Source organism: Zootoca vivipara, chromosome 11 (genome assembly GCF_965207765.1).
Source record: "Zootoca vivipara chromosome 11, rZooViv2.hap1.1, whole genome shotgun sequence".
Classification (NCBI taxonomy): domain Eukaryota; kingdom Metazoa; phylum Chordata; class Lepidosauria; order Squamata; family Lacertidae; genus Zootoca; species Zootoca vivipara.
This window is the reverse complement of record NC_142594.1, coordinates 52,804,894-52,824,930: the sequence shown is the minus strand read 5'-3', so window position 1 is coordinate 52,824,930 and position 20,037 is coordinate 52,804,894. Positions and strand designations below refer to the sequence as shown.

The window sequence follows — 20,037 nt, the reverse complement described above, 5'->3', positions numbered from 1 at the left end:
GTTATTCCGCCTGGCCTTCAACTTACTAAATAAATTGGAGTCCTTGGAGAGTTGAGGAAATCAAATGAAAAGGTTCCAAGAGCTCTGGCCAGGTAGTAGATTAATTTTTAGAAAGTTTTAAGTTGAGGGAAAAAAAGACAAATTCCAGTAGCAATCCAGTTTTTAGAAATCCAGGACAAGGCCCTGTTTCGGTTTATTCTTCATCAGCTCTAGTTTCATAGTTTCAAGGTCAAAGCATACCATTCATGTTTTTTTTCTGAATGGTACTAATTTTCTGAATGGTACTACTTATTATTATTATTATTATTATTATTATTAAAATGTTCCTCTGAAGACAGGACCACCTTCACTAGACACTTAACTATATCCTACAAAGACCCAAACACACCTTGTGATTAAGCACAGTAACTGAAAAGGCAGTGGCTGGAGTAGGACAATTTCTCCTTCATCTTCACCCAAGCATGTGAAGATTATGTACATCATTTTGCATTGCTTTCCCAAAGGCCCTAAGTGGCCCTATTGGGGTTTTTTTTTATAGCTGCCTCATCGTATGAGTTCAGGGCAGGTGCCCATGATGTAGAATCACAGAATAATAGAACTGTAGAGCTAGAAGGGAACCTGAGGATCATCTAGTCCAACCCCCTGCAATGCAGCTGAGCCATACAGGAATCAAACCTGCAACCTTGGTGTTATCAGCACCATGCTCTAACCAACTGAGCTATCCAGGCTGTCCTAAAAATGTATATATACTGTATATAAATATCCAGTTAAATCACTAATGCCTAAAACGCCCATCACTTGGTTGTCTTTACAGTGGTTCCTTTCATTTTCAACAGGCTCAGAGGAGCGGAAGGGTGAGCTACAAGAAAGAGCATCTTTGACAGATGCTTCTGGAGGTTTGAAAAAGAAAACAGGGTTCCCTTCATTCACTCTTCCAAGCCTCAAAACAAAGGAGAAAGGTACTATCACATTGTTTGTTTGTTTGTTGCATTAAAACTAGAACCTGGGAAAGCACAGCTTGAAAACCGTAGAAACGCTGTACGATTGAAGCTTTTTTTATTAAATTAGCCATAGTACAAATTGCACCAACACAAAGGAGCGGCTAGGATTGCTAGATTGCTAGATCTGAAAATGGGAGAGAATGTGGCATACTCCTCTTTGTTCATTTAGAAATGTGTGCTAGAGAAGGTAAAACCCAGCGCATTTCAGGTATCTGCTTTCTGCCTCACTGATCTGTGTTCTCTAAAGCTCTCTTCCCTTTCAGCACCTTCTTTTGCTGAAGAGCTCACTGACCAGACCATTGCCTTGGGGCAGTCTCTGACGCTGTCCTGCCGGACATCTGCCCATTCATCACCCAACGTTGAATGGTTCAAAGGTGATGTAACCTCCACACCTGTCCACCTGCGATGAATCTGTAACAGGGATGGTTTGGGGCAAAGCAAGGAGGGAATGGCAGGACCATTTCCGTATTTGTTTGACCCTTTTGTTCAACAAATCCCTTCCCACACTTCAACATGTGCATTACATGTGTGCATGATCAGGGGTGCAATGGTGGGGGAAAGAGGGTAGCGAATGAATGAGGTGGGAGGGGAAGCCAGCATTTCCCTACCTGAAATATGCATAATTAGGCAGGCACCTGTGCTATATCGCTTTAGATAACTCCTGAACTTTTTGTTTTGGCAAACCTACCCAGGCTTATAAGGGACGCGGGTGGCGCTGTGGTCTAAACCACTGAGCCTAGGGTCTTCCCGATCAGAAGGTCGGCGGTTCGAATCCCCGCAGCGGGGAGAGCTCCTGTTGCTCGGTCACAGCTCCTGCCAACCTAGCAGTTCGAAAGCACGTCCAAGTGCAAGTAGATAAATAGGTAACGTAAGGTAAGGTAAACGGGAAGGTAAACGGTGTTTCCGTGCACTGCTCTGGTTTCGCCAGAAGTGGCTTAGTCATGCTGACCACATGACCCAGATAAACTGTCTGCAGACAAACGCCGGCTCCCTCGGCCTGTAAAGCAAGATGAGCACCACAACCCCAGAGTCGTTTGCAACTGGACCTAACGGTCAGCGGTACCTTTACCTTTACCCAGGCTTATAATATAATTACCTATATGTCTTTTAAAAGTTTGGTGGTTTCTCTCTTTTTTTTATTCTTCTTCTTGATTCATTTTTATTAGTTTTTAATTTTAGTTTTATTCATATATTTGTTTTCTCTTAGACTGAATCTTAGCCATTATTAGTCTTCCCATTTTATTTGTACACCACTTGGAGAACTGCTTGATCAAGTAGCTTATAAATTTCCTACTTAAAGAAATCTAGAGCCTATAAATGGAAAGGATGCTCAAAAGGATAGCTATTTTATCAAGTGGACATAGCCACTGTTATCCATCCCAGCCAGGGGAAAGAAAACCATCCTTTATTCCGAACCCAGGAACCAAGAGGGAATAGGAAGGATTCCCATTTCGTTTCAAGCCTCATGGCTTCCAGGCCTACTCTAGAGGAGAGACGCTCCCACCTTCTGCTCCCTACATTCTAGGGTTGACGTAATGCCTCTACTCAAGATTCTTCACGTACATCTGTCTGTGATTTCATAAGAGGTTCATCTAACCGTGACCCATTTATTTATTTATTTATTTATTTATTTATTTATTTATGGCATTTCATTTCCACCCTCCAGATGGAGCAGCCATTCGTAGTACGGAGAGGATCCTGATCTCCTCTACGCTCAAACACTTCCAGCTTTTAACAATATTAGCAGCCACATCCAATGATTTTGGCACTTATACGTGTGTAGCGAGCAACGCCCAGGGCACAGTTTCCACCTCCTGTGTAATAAGGAAAGCAGGTAAAGGAACAAACTATTTCCCCTTTGATCCTTGGAACTTGTAGCATAGCATTTCCCAAATGACCTTTGGCAGGAAAGTCCTAGCAGGGCTTTCTCTCTGACATGCCAGCTTTCCACGCATGGGCGTACCCAACGAGGGGAGGGGGGCAGCTTCCCCCCAGAAGCAATAAAATAAAATACTGTATTTTACGGACCATAACCCGCACCTTTTCCCTCCGAAAACTTAAGGGGAAAAGTCTCTGCGGGTTATGGAAATCGAGCTGTTTCCGCCCCCTCCGCGGCTGCAGCCAGCGACAGGAACATGGGGGGGGGCAAGAAGCAGCCTGAAATCGGGCTGTTTTGCCCCCTCCGTGGCGGCAGCCAGCAACAGGAATGGGGGGGGAGAAGCAGCCTGAAATCGGGCTGTTTTCGCCCCCTCTGCGGCTGTAGCCAGCGACAGGAACGTGGGAGTGGGGAGGAGGAGCCTGAGCTGGGGGGGGGACGGGAGCTCCATCCTTCCTTCCATCCTTCCTTCCCCCCTCTTTCTTTCTTCCTTTTTCTCTCTCCCTCCCTCCCTCCCTCCCTCCCTTCTCTCTCTCCTCTCTCTCTCACCCCTTCCTTCCTTCCTTCTCTCTCTCTCTCTCTCTCTCTCTCTCTCTCTCTCTCTCTCTCTCTCTCTCTCTCTCACCCACCCCTTCCTTCCTTCCTTCCTTCCTTCCTTCTCTCTCTTCCCTCCCCCCTTCCTTCCCTCTCTCTTCCCCTCCCTAGTTTTGATCCTGGGTACGCCCCTGTTTCCACGTTCGGCAATATTTTTTTGTGTAGGACAGCATTCGGAAATAGAGCCCTTCTCCTTTCTCTGAATCAATACAGTCTCTCAGGAATCATTCACAAAAGTCTTGTCCCATCTTGGAATGCACGCTGACATGACACCTCTAAAGCTCCCCTTTTCTCACTGGCCCCAGCCTCCCAGTAGCTCCAGTAAAACGAAATGGGAGGTGAGCTACAAGCTATGGCTGGAAGTCCATGTTTATACCTCCATAAAGACCCTGAGAACATTCAGGCAATTAGTGTGACTCATGCAGGAAGGAGAAAGAGGCAGCACTTATCAGATGGGCTTGAGCAATGTGTTTGTCAAGTCCTGGAGTGTTTGGGATTATTACCTGCTAAATAACTGACAAACAACAAGCACTGAAATGAGATAGCCAAATTGGACTTGCCACTAATTGGCATGCAACCAGAGCATCTAGTTTCTGCAATACAAATAGGAGCTGTGATCTGTGGGTGAGGCAATTCAAGCATTATCAGCACCATGTGATAGACAACGGGGTTAGCTCTTTTTCCCATGACAACATCCTAATGAAAATCGCCCCCCTCACTGAAAGCAGTAGTCACACAGTGGGGTAGCTTCTACTGGTGGCAGAAATTTCTTTGGGCAAATAGTAGTTGTAAGGGGAGCATTTTCATTGGGTTTGTGGCATGGGGGAAAAGATTACAGTGGTACCTCAGGTTAAGTACTTAATTGGCTCCAGAAGCCCGTACTTAACCTGAAGCGCACTTAACCTGAAGCGAACTTTCCCATTGAAAGTAGTGGAAAGTGGATTAATCTGTTCCAGACGATGAAAAACACCCCCTAAAACAGCAATTTAACATGAATTTTACTGTCTAACGAGACCATTGATCCATAAAATGAAGGCAATAATCAATGTACTGTACTATAAAATAAATAAGACAGTATTGTAGAAGAAAAAAATAACATTTACAGTGGTACCTCGGGTTAAGTACTTAATTGGTTCCAGGGTGCCATTCACACCCCGAAAAGTACTTAACATGAGTGGCGATTGCGCACGTGCACGAAGCGCTGATAGAGTACTTCTGCGCATGTGCGAAGCGTGCAGAACGCTCTTGTGCATGCGCGCGCAGCGTAACCCGGAAATACTGTAAACACTTCCGGATCTGCGGAGTACTTAACCTGAAAGTACTCAACCTGAAGCGTACTTAACCCGAGGTATGACTGTAATGCTTCCTCCCCCGCTCCCTGCTTCCAGTCAAGCTCAGTCCCCTTCCTCTTAGCAGCTATTTATGCTTTAAATATCTATGATGTTGATGTTTGTTTATTAAATTGATATACTACCGTTCCTCCGAATAGCACAGGGTGCTTTACAGCGTCAAGCACAAGAGCTAAAGTTAGCTCCTAAGTTTACACTGCGGATGGCTTCATTCTGCCAGTCACTGACTTAAATTTTGTCTCCCACTTTGACAGAGACACCTTCCAACCCACCATCTCCTGATATTGTTGAGGTTCTTGAAGATGGAGTGGAGTTGGCCTGGAAGCCAGTGGAACTGAACACCCCCGTTACTTACTCTGTGCTATGCAAAAAAGATGGTAAATGAATGATAAACTCACTGTACAAACTGCTTCCTTGTGGAAATTGTCCCTTCCAGCTATGATTCTAAGTTCCAGCCTGAGATGTCTGAAGGAAGGGATTTCCTGCATTGTCATTCTGTACTGGAAACATTGCTGAGGCATCTCTCAGGCCCCACCGCAACTACAGAATCATAAAATAACCTAGAGCGGTCTAATCCACTGCCACAACACAGGTATCCACTGCCACCACACAGAGAGCCAGTGTGGTGTAGTGGTTAAGAGCGATGGACTCGTAATCTGGGGAACTGGGTTCACTTCCCCGCTCCTCCACATGCAGCTGCTGGGTGACCTTGGGCTAGTCACACTTCTCTGAAGTCTCTCAGCCCCACCCACCTCACAGAGTGTTTGTTGTGGGGGAGGAAGGGAAAGGAGAATGTTAGCCGCTTTGAGACTCCTTAGGGTAGTGATAAGGCGGGATATCAAATCCAAACTCTTCTTCTTCATCATCATCATAAGGTCAAGCCATGAAATCATATAATCTTAGAGGGACCCAAGGGTCTTCTAGTCCAACCCCCTGTAATGCAGGAATCTCAGCTAAAGCATCCATGACAGATGGCCATCCAACCTCTGCCTTAAAATTCCAATGAAGGAGAGTCCACAACCTCCCGAGGGAGACTGTTCCACTGTTGAACAGCTCTTAGCACCAGCTATATTTAGTCAGAATCTCCTTTCTTGTAACTTGAAGCCATTGGTTTGAGTCCTACCTTCCAGAGCTGGAGAAAACAAGCTTGCTCCATCTTCCATGTGACAGCTCTTTAGATAAAAGCCAAACATGATAGAGCAGGCATCCCAAAATTGGGGCCCTCCAGATGTTTTGGCCTACAACTCCCATGATCCCTAGCTAACAGGACCAGTGGTCAGGGATGATGGGAATTGTAGTCCAAAACATCTGGAGGGCCGAAGTTTGGGGGTGCCTGTGATAGAACCAGCCTTGCCAATGGCTCCCCCCCCCCCATTCTATTAACAAATAGTAATTGAGGGTGGGGTGCTCATTGCTTCAAATCCTACAAAATATGTTGCGCAAAGGACTACAAAACGGCAATAGAAAGCGAATGTGGTCTAATCATATTGCTCTGGGTTCTCTGAACTGTTTTCCATAATGAAAGCTCTTCACTTCTGAGAAATCTGGATTTGCATTCTAAACCTTTTTAGTTCTCTTCGGCAGAGAGAGGCTTTTAAAAACAATCTGGTTCCTTTCCCAATCTTGAGAAAGTATGAGGCTGCTTTCAAGGAAACAGCTTGAAGTAACATAAAATTCATTAAAAAATGAAATCCCATAGAGAGGTGAGAAGGACGGGTGCAGGACTGAACAGGGGCGTAGCAAGGGAGGGGCGTTGGGGGCACCCCGCCCCAGGCAGCGCGTGATCCTGAGGGTGCCATGGCGGCTGCCCCACCCGCCTGCGCTGGGTGCCACACCCCAGAATGCGCACCATGCCCCTACGGGCAGTGAGTCCCGCCCCAAAACACGCGCCCTGCCCCCACGGGTGACGCTTCCCGTCCAAAACTTGCACCCTGCCCCCACGGGCGATGCGCCCCACCCCCAAAACGTGCACCCTGCCCCCACGGGCGGCACGTCCCGCCTCAAAACGTGCCCCTCACGGGCGGCGCCCCCCGCCCCCAGAATGTGTGCCAGCCCCGCCCCTGCCTTCTCTCCGCCCCGGCTGGCAGAGCATGAAGCTACGCCACTGGGACTGAATATTGTGCATTTGAGAGATCACACACATCTCTTCATTAGTGCACCTGTCTAAAGTGATAGAAGACAGAATATTCATTTCTGCAACAGCTGGAAATCACCCTCCCTGTGCATCGTAATCCAAGCCCATCTGGTCAAAATATGACATTGTTACATGCAGCCCACTGTATTTAAATACTAAACTTTATTTCTTCTCTTTTATTGGCCCAGACGGTGAATGGAAGACCCTGGCCAGTGACATCTCGGAGTGTTGCTACACTGCTGAGCATCTCCCTCGGGGTTTGGTGTTATCCTTCCGGTTCGCCTGCGTCAGCAAAAGCGGTGTAGGGCCGTATAGCAACCCAACGGCCAAAGTGAGAATTGGTGACACAGATCCAGCAGGTAACAACATAATCCACAGTGGATAGAGTTCCTGTACTTTTCCTCTTCAGCAACATAAGCCTGGAATTGCCATTTATAGCCACGTGAGATGACAATGTTCTTTTGTTTCCTCCATCCTTCTCATTCCGGCTGGAATCCTGATCTTTGCATTGTTGCCTTTGCTCCTCTGTGGAAAGAACTCTCCAAAACACCACAGCTAAGGAGGGAGGGGGATGAACAAGTCTCATGACTTCTGCCATTTCACTGGAATCCAGGAGACTTAGCCATGCCTAGAAACCCAACTGCATGTGCAAGGCCCAGTGTCACGGTCCGGTCGGCGGGTGGTTGAAGCCCTGGCTGAGGACGTCAGGACCAGAGGCAAGATGGTGGTGTAGAAGCAGGAGCAGGTGCAGGGCTGAGGGTCCAGCAGCAGGCAGTCTCAGGGTCAAGGAGCAAGGCAGAGGCGAAGGTCTGGGAGTCAAGGAGCAAGGTGTCGGCAAGGCAAAGGTCCAAGGGTCGAGGATCAAGGCGTCGGCAAAGGCGAGGATCCAAGGAGCAAGGCGTCGGCAAGGCATGGAACCAAGGAGCAAGGAGCAAGAGGCCAGATGCAACCAGGCAGGGATAGCGTTGCTGCGGCAAAGAGCTGAAGGGAAATGCTGAGCTTTTATCCCTCCCAGCTCCTGCCACCAGGTGCAGTGAGGTATCAAGTGGTCTCACCTGAGTGGTCACTCCTTGCCTCTCCAGCACAAGCTGAGGCAGGCCCCAGTCCTGCAAAGCACTACAGGCCCCAGAGCCTGACTCCTGCCCATACTCCTGACACCCAGGGCTTCTCTTCATGATGTTGTTGCTGCTGCTGTCCCAGTTGTAGCTCCTTGTTCTCCATTGGAGGTCAAGTCTGAGCATCATCCTGTTTTCAGGAACAGCTTTCTGAGGGGCAGGAGGGACTAGGGAAAAAGTTAATTCAGTTGACATTTAAAGACAGATTTATATATTTCACACTTTAGGAAACCATATGCAAATGGGAACCCAGCTGTGGTTTGATGAGCTTCTCCGAATTTTGCAAATAATGTGTAGAAAAAGGCATATACCGTGTTTCTCCAAAAATAAGACACCGTCTTATATTTAATTTTCCTCAAAAAAACAAAACATGGTCGCTTATTTTCAGGGGATGTCTTATTTTTTTTATTAAGTATGGTACAGTTTAACCTACAAGGTTAAACTGCCTATCACTATGGCTTATTTTCGGGGTATGGCTTATTTTGGGGGAATGGCTTATTTTCAGAGAAACACGGCAATAATAGGGTTGAGTGTACATATAAATGCATAAATTAGTGAAAATAACATGCAGAAATGCATTATTGGGGTGGGGGATGCTTTGCAAAACAATGTATATAATGCAATTATATATAAGAATATATTAGGAGAATGTGTATTAGGAGAAATTTCCACTAAAATACTAGTGAATTTTCATGAGGACCTTTTATCTTGTTTAAAATCACAACCTATGTGGGAATGTGGCAGAGGGAACCTAAGATTGGAAAAATGAGAAAATGAGAGATACTGAAATTAGCAGATTTCCCTATCCCTAGGAGGCACTGCCACAGGAATAGGCCACTTAGAATGTTTAGAGCATATACAGGAACTCTGCTGGCAGTATACCTGAGAGCTCACTATTTTAAACATCATGCAGTGAGCTCTGGACCTTCATGCCCCATAGACCCTCCCAGGTGCTAAGATAGACAGAGGGGGCCTCTTGGTAGTTGTACCTCCCTCAGAAGTCCAAGTGGTATGCCTTCTCCTATGTGGCAGCCCCTAAGTTGTGGAATTCCCTCCACACAGAGATGTGTGCGACTTCTTGGCTACACAGCTTTCGGAGGATGCAGAAGACACTCCTCTTTGCCCTGATCTTTTACACCTGAGATGCGTGTTTTCAGAGCCCACCCTATTCCCGCCATTTGTTTTAACTGTTCTGAATTTTGAATAGGTGTAACCCAATAAATTCAGTAATAGTAATAGTGACTCGCGTAACGAATGCCCTGCTTAACGAAATTTCCGCTTAACGAAAAGTTTTTTCTAGCGGAGGTTGCCTCACTAGACGAATGCGTTTTACGAAAAATTCGTCTAGCGAATCGCGGTTTCCCATAGGAATGCATTGAAATTCAATTAATGCATTCCAATGGGCAAAAAAAAGCTCAAAAAAATTTCAATGCATTCCTATGGGATTCGCTAGACGAATTTTTCGTTATAAGAAAAGACCTGTGGAACGAATTAAATTCGTCTAGCGAGGCACCACTGTACAATTATATTAGCAGCATAGGCCTCAGATCTGCCATTTGGCATGACAGTTACTACCTGGGAGGCGGGTGGGGGGCACTGCTGCTGTTATTATTAGCATTATTAGATTTCTTACTCACCCTTTACCATAAGGTCCTAGGGTGGCTTAGAACGATAAAATAAACATAGCATAGATAGCCCAGAACACATGGAAGCCTTTATAATTTCTTTAAAATAACTGCACATTAATGCTGTGCCAAACTTCATCCAACAATTTCACAAAACTCCTCCTCCCCTCCTAGCCCCTCAAAAGAGGTAGTCATTTTTCCTGAAAGTTTTGGTGACATTTTCAGGGATGGTTTATGAGCATTTGGAAGGAGCACTTGGAAGGAGCGTCTCCACCCCCATCGTTCTGCCCGGACACTGAGGTCCAGTGCCGAGGGCCTTCTGGCGGTTCCCTCCCTGCGAGAAGCCAAGTTACAGGGAACCAGGCAGAGGGCCTTCTCGGTAGTGGCGCCCACCCTGTGGAACGCCCTCCCATCAGATGTCAAAGAGAAAAAACAACTACCAGACTTTTAGAGGACATCTGAAGGCAGCCCTGTTTAGGGAAGCTTTTAATCTTTAAGAAATTAGTGTATTTTAATATTTCTGTTGGAAGCCGCCGAGAGTGGCTAGGGAAACCCAGCCAGATGGGCGGGGTATAAATAATAAATAATAATAATAATAATTAGAACTTAACTTTAATAATCAGTGGTCATGGGGTGGCTAAGGGGTGTTCCTCCTTTTTTTTACTTTAAAAAACAACAACCTTGCATTGCTTTCTGGCATCTCTGCAAGGCACCTCTCCAGCTGGCACTCTTCCTGGAATGCTCCTGGGATGTTGAAACGTCCTTCCATGGTCATGGGGATATTTGGGAAACGAAGAACACCCTTGATTGTCTAGGGCTTAATTAACTTGAAAGCAGCCTTGGAAACCGATGCTGGGGATTTTTTCTAGCTATTTCTAGCTATTTTCCTCTTTCAACCCTGATTGCATGCGTTGGCATTTTCCTACTTCTATCTCTGCTTCCCACCCCCACCCACCCACCTCTCACCCCGCAGCATTCCAGTCTGTGGACCCAGAGGACAGCCAAATGACAGCTCCTGCTCAGCCAACCCACCAGACGTATGCCTTCCAGACGGAAATTAAAAGGTACAGATTTCCATTGGCTCACTGCTCCTTGTTGTTGTTTAGTCGTTTAGTCGTGTCCGACTCTTCGTGACCCCATGGACCATAGCACGCCAGGCACTCCTGTCTTGCACTGCCTCCCGTAGTTTGGTCAAACTCATGTTCGTAGCTTCGAGAACACTGTCCAACCATCTTGTCCTCTGTCGTCCCCTTCTCCTAGTGCCCTCAATCTTTCCCAACATCAGGGTCTTTTCCAAGGATTCTTCTCTTCTCATGAGGTGGCCAAAGTATTGGAGCCTCAGCTTCACGATCTGTCCTTCCAGGGAGCACTCAGGGCTGATTTCCTTAAGAATTGATAGGTTTGATCTTCTAGCAGTCCATGGGACTCTCAAGAGTCTCCTCCAGCACCATAATTCAAAAGCATCAATTCTTCGGCGATCAGCCTTCTTTATGGTCCAGCTCTCACTTCCATACATCACTACTGGGAAAACCATAGCTTTAACTATACGGACCTTCGTCGGCAAGGTGATGTCTCTGCTTTTTAAGATGCTGTCTAGGTTTGTCATTGCTTTTCTCCCAAGAAGCAGGCGTCTTTTAATTTCGTGACTGCTGTCACCATCTGCAGTGATCAAGGAGCCCAAGAAAGTAAAATCTCTCACTGCTCCTTAGTAACCACTTAGTCGGATTCCTCCAAGTTCTATATGTGGAGAAATTTAGCCTGCTAAGCAGGAAGCACGGCTACCTACCTGTAACAAGCTTTTTAAGAAAGGGAAATGGTGCTCTTGGCAGGCATGGTCCGCTCAGTACGTATAGGTGTTGCTGAGAAATAATGTGGCCTTAAGAACTGGCCCTCTTTGCTTTCTAAAAGCCCCCCACCCCCGTAGCAGCAGCACCAAATCCCCCCCCCAGTTGTGGTTATGTAGAATTTAAGGGCCTCTATAGCCCAGGGACACAGGTGGTGCTGTGGTCTTTTCTTTTCTTTTTAAAGATTTTTATTAAAGTACGAGGATTTTTACATACATTATATTCTCTCCTTCCAATTTTTAATTTCCCGTACCGTTTTTCCTTTCCCTTCCCACCCCCTCCCCCACCCATAATCCATTAGAAGGGTTCAAACAGTTGTCCTCAGCCACGGGCACAATGTCTTTAATTTCCACTGGGTGTCTTCTGATCCAGTAGTTGTTATCCATTGAAGATAGGGGTTCCATCTGGTCCTTATTATAGTAGACTTGGCCCTCCATGTTATTTCCTGTGACGTTACTGCCACAATGTCTGACTGAATAAATCCAAACAAATAATTAGTCCAGACCTCTACTGTCCATTTTTCTCTGTCTTTCCAACCTAAAACTATTGTTGCCTTTCCTGCTAGTATCATTGCTTTGAACGTCTGCTGGTCACCTTTCTCTATGGCCGTGTTTCCTAATATACCCATTGTCATAAGAGTGAAGTCTATAGGTAACTTCACTTTAAAGACTTCATTAATAACCTTAAGGGTTTTATTCCAAAATCTCCTTACCTCTGGGCATTCACAATACATATGGGAGAACCATCATAGCTGCCAAGTTTTCCCTTTTCTCGCGAGGAAGCCTATTCAGCATAAGGGAAAATCCCTTTAAAAAAGGGATAACTTGGCAGCTATGGAGAACCATCTCTTGGCTTCTTCACAGTGCCAGCAGTTAGGGTTCAATCCTGGTATCATATTAGCTAGCTGGGTCGGAGTTCTATACCATTTTAGAAAAAAATTTAGTTCGAGCTCCCTAAATTTGCTTACTTTAATCTCATCTATTCCTTTCATTATCCTTTCAACCTTTGATTCGCTAATTTGTTCTTCCTTACTCCACATCGGTGGTGCTGTGGTCTAAACCACTGAGCCTAGGGCTTACCAATCAAAAGGTCAGCGGTTCGAATCCCTGTGACGGGGTGAGCTCCCGTTGCTCGGTCCCTGCTCCTGCCAAACTAGCAATTCGAAAGCACGTCAAAGTGCAAGTAGATAAATAGGTACCGCTCCAGCGGGAAGGTAAACGGCGTTTCCATGCCCTGCTCTGGTTTGCCAGAAGTGACTTAGTCATGCTGGCCACATGACCTGGAAGCTGTACGCCAGCTCCCTTGGCCAATAATGCGAGATGAGCGCCGCAACCCCAGAGTTGGTCACGACTGGACCTAACGGTCAGGGGTACAGTGGTACCTCACAAGACGAATGCCCTGCCAGAAGAATTTTTCGCAAAACAAATGCGTCTTGCGATCTGATGGTGACTCTTGCGAAAAATTCGTCTTGCAAATCGCGGTTTCCCATAGGAATGCATTGAAATTTAACTAATGCGTTCCTATGGGCAAAAAAAGAAATTTCAATGCATTCCTATGGGAAACCATGATTCGCAAGACGAATTTTTTGCAAAACGAATTGACCCGTGGAACGAATTAAATTCGTCTTGCGAGGCACCACTGTAAATAAGGGGATGTGCATTTTCCCCTATGTACAATGGTAATAGCTTGCCTGGATATGCAGTACTGCATCTGTGGACTGCTGATAGAGGGGAATGCAGACTGAGGAGGAGTCAGAGCTGGAGAGGGAAGGAAATAGCCATCAAACCTTCCACACCTCTCTTTTTTTAAGGGAAAGGGTAGAAGATAAGTCTGACCTTGTGCTATCAGGCACTCCTAGGGTGTCTTTCATTGCCTGGCTTACACATTTACAGCTGTGCCTGGTTTTTATCAGTGGGGAAGTGTGGTTGACAAAACTCATTGACAACAACAGAAAATATACAACGAAATCAAAGATTCAACTTAGATGCAGTGTGGGTTAGAGGGTAGAGCAGGCATCCCCAAACTGCGGCCCTCCAGATGTTTTGGCCTACAACTCCCATGATCCCTAGCTAACAGGACCAGTGGTCGGGGAAGATGGGAATTGTAGTCCAAAACATCTGGAGGGCCAAAGTTTGGGGATGCCTGGGGTAGAGTTTTTGTTGCTTGCAATTTCCTTCAAGGAAGGCCAGGTGAGTGACAGAGGGAAAGAATGCAGAGTCCCTCACATGATAATCAGTATCACATGATACCGCAAACAATATCTCCCAAGAAGGCTGCTGGGTCAGTTGCTCGCTGTGCTGAAGTCTCACTTGGGGAAGCAACAGTTTGTGTTGACTTCTGTGAGTCCTTTTTAGCAGCAGCTCCTAAGCACGGTTCGGTGCCATCTAGTAGGACAGTCTTCTCAAAGCATGGCAGAATGTGGGTGGGTGGGGCATCACCAGGTAAGGAAGAACATCCAGCTCAACCCTCTCTTACGTTCCTTCCCCTTCTTTGCTGCTCCACCTCGGGACAGAGGGCGCTTCAGCATCATCAAGCAGTGCAGAGAAAAGCTCAGCGGAAATGCTTTGGCTGCCAAGATCATTCCCTATAGGCAAGAAGATAAGGAAGATGTGCTCCAGGAGTATCACATCCTGAGGAAGCTTCACCACACCAACATCGGGCAGCTGCAGGGGGCCTACGTGAGCCCACGCCACCTGGTGCTGATCACAGAACTTTGTGTTGGCCCTGAGCTTCTCAATGCTTTGGCTGGAAGGTAAGGCTGCTTGTCCAACTAACGAAATATGCATCAGCCACAAAAGCTGTGGAGGCCTCTTTTCTCCTCCTCCTCCTCAGAATACAGCTTTCTGAGGTTCCATTGTAAAATTTCCATAGGCAACCCAGTGTGAGGGTGCCAGATGAAGAAGACCAGTATAGACCAGTAGGCTTCAACGTTTTCCAAAGCAGGACCCACCTTTTAAAAAAGAGGAAGTGGTAGTCACAGAAGGGGGGGTCTTCTGTTGCAATAACCCCTAGCCTTGGCTGGAAAACTACTTCCTTATTTTACATTACAGTGGTACCTCGACTTACGAACGACTCGACAACCTAATTTTTCGACTTACGAACGGGGCTAATGGCCGCGCGCTTACGAATGTCTCGACATCCGAAAGGAAACCACAGTGGTTTTAGACAGGGATTTTTCAGCTTACAAATTTTTAGATAGGGTTGCTTCGACTTACGAATTTTTCCGTTTCCAATGCATTCCTATGGGAAATCGTGTTTCCAATGGCGCTTTTCGACTTACGAATTTTTCAACCTACAAAGGTGCCTTCGGAACGGATTAAATTCGTAAGTCGAGGCACCACTGTGTGTGTGTGTTTACGAGATTGGTTACCAAAACCTGAAACCTGAAAATCCCTGGAAATCTGGGGTGTGCTCTCTCTCTGTGTATCTACACTACATGTGCTACACTATATGTATTATACACACAGAGACACACACAGTAAGGAAGGTCTGAGAAATGTAGTTTTTAAAATAACCTCTGCCTTTTCTTTAGTGATATGCTCACACTAACACCCATCCAACTGTATCTAGAAAAAAATGTATTTATGTGCATCCCTTGCTTAGCACCAACGGATTTTAGTCTTATGGAGAATTAAGAAAGTGCTGTGGTGTAACCAGGTTCTCTTTTGTAGGTCATCCTATTCAGAGGTGGAAGTTAGAGACTATCTGTGGCAGATTCTTAGTGCTGTGGAATACCTCCATGCTCAGAATATCCTGCACTTGGATCTGAGGTCTGAAAATATGATTATCACTGAACCAAACCTGCTCAAACTCCTGGACTTTGGCAATGCACAGTTCTATGAACCTGACAGAATCATTACCCTCAACGGGTGCACGGACTATGTAGAAACTATGGGTGAGTAATCAGTGATTTGTTATATGCCTTATCTTGGACTTTATGTAACCACAGCTTTGATGTTGTTTTGCAAGTTATCTTGGATCTGGTTTTATCCAAGTCTGAAAGGCCTGGTGAACTCGGCATAGCTGCCAAGTACCCCATTTTCTCCGGGAAACCCCCGTTTTTACTTACCTTTTCCCAGTGGTTCCCCCGTATCACTTCATCTCCCGTTTTTCTCCATTATTTTCTCCTGCAGGCGGCCATTTTTTTCTTTCTGATTTGCCCTTCTATGGTCACCCAAAATGGCTGCCACTGGCTTCAAAAGTCACATCTACGCATGTCCGGAAGTGCATAGACGTGACTTCCGGTGTTGGCGGCGGCCATTTTTGGTGCCCATAGATGGGCAGAGCGACACCGGAAGTTGCGTCGACGCACTTCCTGACATGCATAGAAGCGACTTTCGAAGCCGGCAGCGGCCATTTTTGGTCCCCATAGAAGGGCAAAACGACACCAGAAGTTATGTCGACGCAACTTCTGGTGTCACACGGCTGCCGGTCCCGGATTCTGCCGTGACTTGGAAGGTAAGGAACTCGGTGATCATGGGGACAAATGAAGATGCCATGTCTTGAGTTGGACAGGGTTGGGCCATGTAACCCAGTCTACTCTATTGGACTGTGGCGGCACTCTAAAGCTTCAGATGGGGTTTCTTCAAAGTGCTGCTACCTAAGATTCTTTTGACTAGAAAAGCAAGGGTTTCAAGCTGGGTCTTTCCACTTGCAGAGTGCGTGTTCCACCTTGGTGGCCCACTCCTCAACTCAGAGCAAAACCACAGAGCCACTTATCGAAACTATTGTGTTGTCAGTTGTAGCCCCACATCGCAAATAGCGATGGCACTCAGCTCAATGACCCTAGCTCCAGTTCAGCCAGTTAGTCATTATTATAGATGGAATTCGCTGCCCTCACATTCTCTGTGGCAAAAGCCAGGGTTGTGGAGCCAGAAAATCCAAGGGCAACAAGGAACTGCTGCCCTTAAGGACTTGCAGTGAGTGACAGGAGCTCCAATCCTTGGGAGCAGGACGAAGAGCAGAGAAAGACCATATATTTCTATACAGCGCCACAGTGGCTGTTTATAGTTTTGGAGGAGGGAAAGTGTGCAATAAATGGTTTGCATATTGCTTCAGGTAGTGTGAATTAAGAACTTTGCCTCCCTTTCCCACAACTGCATCACTAACCCCCCACTTCCTTATCCTCCTTTGCCCTGCAATTCTTGTCCTATGTTTGATTCTCCCCTCCCGCTTTTGTCATCCACATTCCCCCTCTCCCACCCTTCCTCATTTTGTTGCCTCCCTTCTTTTGTTCTTAAGTTAGATCTATTAATATAAATCTGTGTTTATGTTGCTTAAAAAGAAGAAGTTACAGTGGTACCTCGACATCCGAGTGCCTCGACTTCCAAAGGTTTCAACGCACGAAGTTGGCAAACCCAGAAGTCTTTTCACTGCATGCACGTTCTGCGCCTGCGCAGAAGCAGCACGTACGGTCTGCGCATGCGCAAAGCGCATAACCGCACTTCGCGCACGCGCACAACAGGCGCTTTGACAACCGAAGGTTTTGACTTACGAAGAGCGCCGCGGGACGGATTGCCTTCGTAAGGCGAGGCACCACTGTAGGTGCTTAAAAGCTGAGTACTTCCAATTTAAAGGGCTTTTTAATAAAATAAATAAATTAACTGCAATAGGAATTAAAAAGACATACTTCCATCCATTCCAAATCCCAGTTTGTTAATTATCTTTATGGTTTTCTCTGCATAAGGAACACTTGATATTATTCTAGTGCAAAAAAAATTAACCTTAGCAAGGGTTAACCTTTGCTTGCTCTGCTTACTGGCTCCACCTAGATTCATGATAAGTGAAGCAACTTTTGGCAACCACTTGTTTTTCCCCTGCAAGAGCTGGCTTGTGCTTTTATATCACAGAGCTCCGAGAGATGGCTTTCTGGGTGATAGTCCTATTTGCCGTCCTGGCATGCATATTGGGGGGTCTCTATCTGGTGGGGGCGTTCCGCCAGAGAAGAGCCCAAGAACCCCCTTTAGATAAAGGCCTCATCCCATGGCTTGGACATGCATTGAGCTACCGAAAGGACAGCGTTGACTTCTTGCAGAGGATGCAGAAGAAGCATGGAGATATCTTCACGGTACTGTTTGGAGGATATTATTTCACCTTTCTGATGGACCCACTCTCCTATGGAGCTATTGTGAAGGAAGCAAGAACCAGGCTGGATTTAAATGTATCACACTTTGTGGCCCAAGTGTTTGGGTTCCAGCATTCAGAAATGACTCTAAAAATACTAGAGACAGTCAACACTAAGCACCTCAGGGGCAATGGGCTCGTGGTGATGACCCAGGCCATGATGGAAAGCTTGCATAGAGTGATGCGCCACAGCCTGAGTCCGGCAGGAGGGCAGAAGTCGTGGAAACAGGACGGATTGTTCCACTTCAGCTACAACATGCTCTTTAAGGCCGGATACCTTGCTGTGTTTGGAAATGCACAGAGTAAAGGTGGAAAGGGCAAAGAAGATGCTGAGAGGTGTGACCTAGCTGACTCTGAAGATGTGTTCGTAGAGTTTTGCAAATTTGATAGTTTCTTCCCGGGATTAGCTTCTTCCACGCTGTCTCCCAGAGAGAAAAAAGAAGCCGAGTCTCTGAAGAGACACTTCTGGAACATCATGTCTGTAAAGGAAGTATACAAAAAGGAAAATATCAGTGGTTGGATAACTGACCTGCAAGAGCAGCTGGATGAGGCTGGGACTCCTGAATACATGCAGGGGCGGCTGTTTTTTACGTTGCTCTGGGGATTTCAAGCTAATTCCGGCCCAGCTTCCTTCTGGCTTCTTGCCTACCTGTTGAAAAACCCCAAGGCAATGGATGAGGTGAGGAAAGAAGTGGACAGAGTGGTGGGAGAATCTGGCCAGGAAGTGAGGGCAGGGGGCGCAGTGCTTAATGTCACCAAGGAGATGTTAGACAAGACCCCCATCTTGGACAGTGCTGTGGAAGAGACTCTGAGACTGACAACAATACCACTGTTGACCAGGGTTGTGGTGGTGGACCTAGAACTCAAGATGAACGATGGAAGACAATATCTCCTGCGCAAAGGAGACAGAGTTGCACTTTTCCCCTTTGTGGCAGCACATATGGACCCGGAAATCCACCCAGATCCCCATGTTTTCAAATATGACAGGTTCCTCAGCCTAGATGGCACAAAGAAGAGATTCTATAAGAATGGGGAAAAGGTGAAGTATTTTTCCATGCCTTGGGGTGTAGGGTCCATGTGCCCTGGGCGTTACTTTGCTACCAATCAGCTAAAACTCTTTGCCTTCCTGATGCTGACATACTTTGATATGCAGCTGGTTAACATGGAGGAGGAATTCCCTCCTGTGATCAAGAACCGCTGTGGGGTTGGTGTGATGCAGCCAACACACGATGTTCAGTTCAGGTATCGACTTCGCCATTGAAGGTAGGAGGCAGGGGAAATAACCTGGCGTCAAGTGCCTGCGAATCTTCAGGCCAAATTAAGTTTTAAAAGAAATCAATCGTATGCTTCTATGTTTGGGGCAAAACTTGTGGAAGAATGTACTCTTTGCCCAATAAAGTTTGGTAAGACGCAAGTATCACTCAATGATGCATTTTATCTGTCCACCTGTCATGAATGCTTTAGTTGAGATTCCTGCCTTGCTGGGGGTGGGACTAGATGACCCTCAGGCTCCCTTCTGACTCTACCATTCTGTGATTCTATTATCTCGCCCTTTTTTCACCATTTTTAAGAAATAAAGTGGAGACAGGTGGCCTTTCAACTTTTGGGGGCTCTTCTGTGGAATATTTGATGTACATTAGATCGGAATATTGGTCCTCTCTTTCCTGTATGATGGTTGCCCCAAACTCTCTTCCTTGCTTACAAGTTATAAATATTGTATTTCTAAGGCATAAAACTCATGCTTGCTGCTAGGGTCTCATTTCCCTCACATACCCTTTCCTATACATGGTTTGTTTCAATCAACATTGTGTAAAAAGAATGCCAGGTCCGTCCAGTCTGGTTTGTGAACATTTCATAATCGTTTGCAATTCTCCTGACTGTCTTGCGAAAGACGCTTATTCAATACATTTTGGTATTTTCAGTTTTGCTACTGTTGACCAATGCCCATCAACAAGTCTCCATTTTCATGTCTCCAGGGATATCGCCATTTGTCTGTCTTGTGGTACAGTATCTTGAAAATAAGAAGCCCAAATAATTGGTGGTAGATTGAGGAGAAAGAGAGTTAGTACTTTACTTTACTTTTTGGCTCTTATTAAAGTTTACTCATTAATTGATCCTCAGTTGTGTTTTGGGTCCTGACTGGTTTTTGTTTGTAAAGCTTGCTTTCTTAACTTTTCCTTTGGAGGAAAATAATTCACTTCCACTGTAACTGCACGGATTAATACTTTACTAGGAGAAGCCAACCTGAATATTATTGCAAGACATGTAAGAGAGGCATTAAAACAATTAATCATTTATTTACAGCAAGCGTTTCTGTAACCAACGTATTTGATGCACTCACATTTTCCAAAGAAAACACATTTCCTTTAAGAAGGA

General features: G+C 46.0%; 2 protein-coding genes across 34 annotated transcripts in view; both read left to right on the top strand.

The window, feature by feature from the left end:
- The window catches only part of OBSCN (obscurin, cytoskeletal calmodulin and titin-interacting RhoGEF), a 304,918-nt gene that overhangs the window by 272,706 nt on the left and 12,175 nt on the right, over positions 1–20,037 (top strand). For all 33 annotated transcript variants that reach the window (XM_088654044.1, XM_088654041.1, XM_088654038.1 and 30 more), the window contains 8 exons: positions 837–959; positions 1,265–1,375; positions 2,668–2,835; positions 5,075–5,197; positions 7,143–7,313; positions 10,668–10,758; positions 14,051–14,290; positions 15,210–15,433. In XM_088654044.1, the coding sequence (XP_088510170.1) occupies positions 837–959; positions 1,265–1,375; positions 2,668–2,835; positions 5,075–5,197; positions 7,143–7,313; positions 10,668–10,758; positions 14,051–14,290; positions 15,210–15,433 (1,251 nt within the window). The remainder of the gene's footprint in view (positions 1–836; positions 960–1,264; positions 1,376–2,667; positions 2,836–5,074; positions 5,198–7,142; positions 7,314–10,667; positions 10,759–14,050; positions 14,291–15,209; positions 15,434–20,037) is intronic.
- LOC118091759 (5-beta-cholestane-3-alpha,7-alpha-diol 12-alpha-hydroxylase-like) lies at positions 15,696–19,776 on the top strand. The gene has a single exon (XM_035129080.3). The coding sequence runs from the start codon at positions 17,399–17,401 to the stop codon at positions 18,920–18,922; it is 1,524 nt and encodes a 507-aa protein (XP_034984971.1). The 5' UTR covers positions 15,696–17,398; the 3' UTR covers positions 18,923–19,776.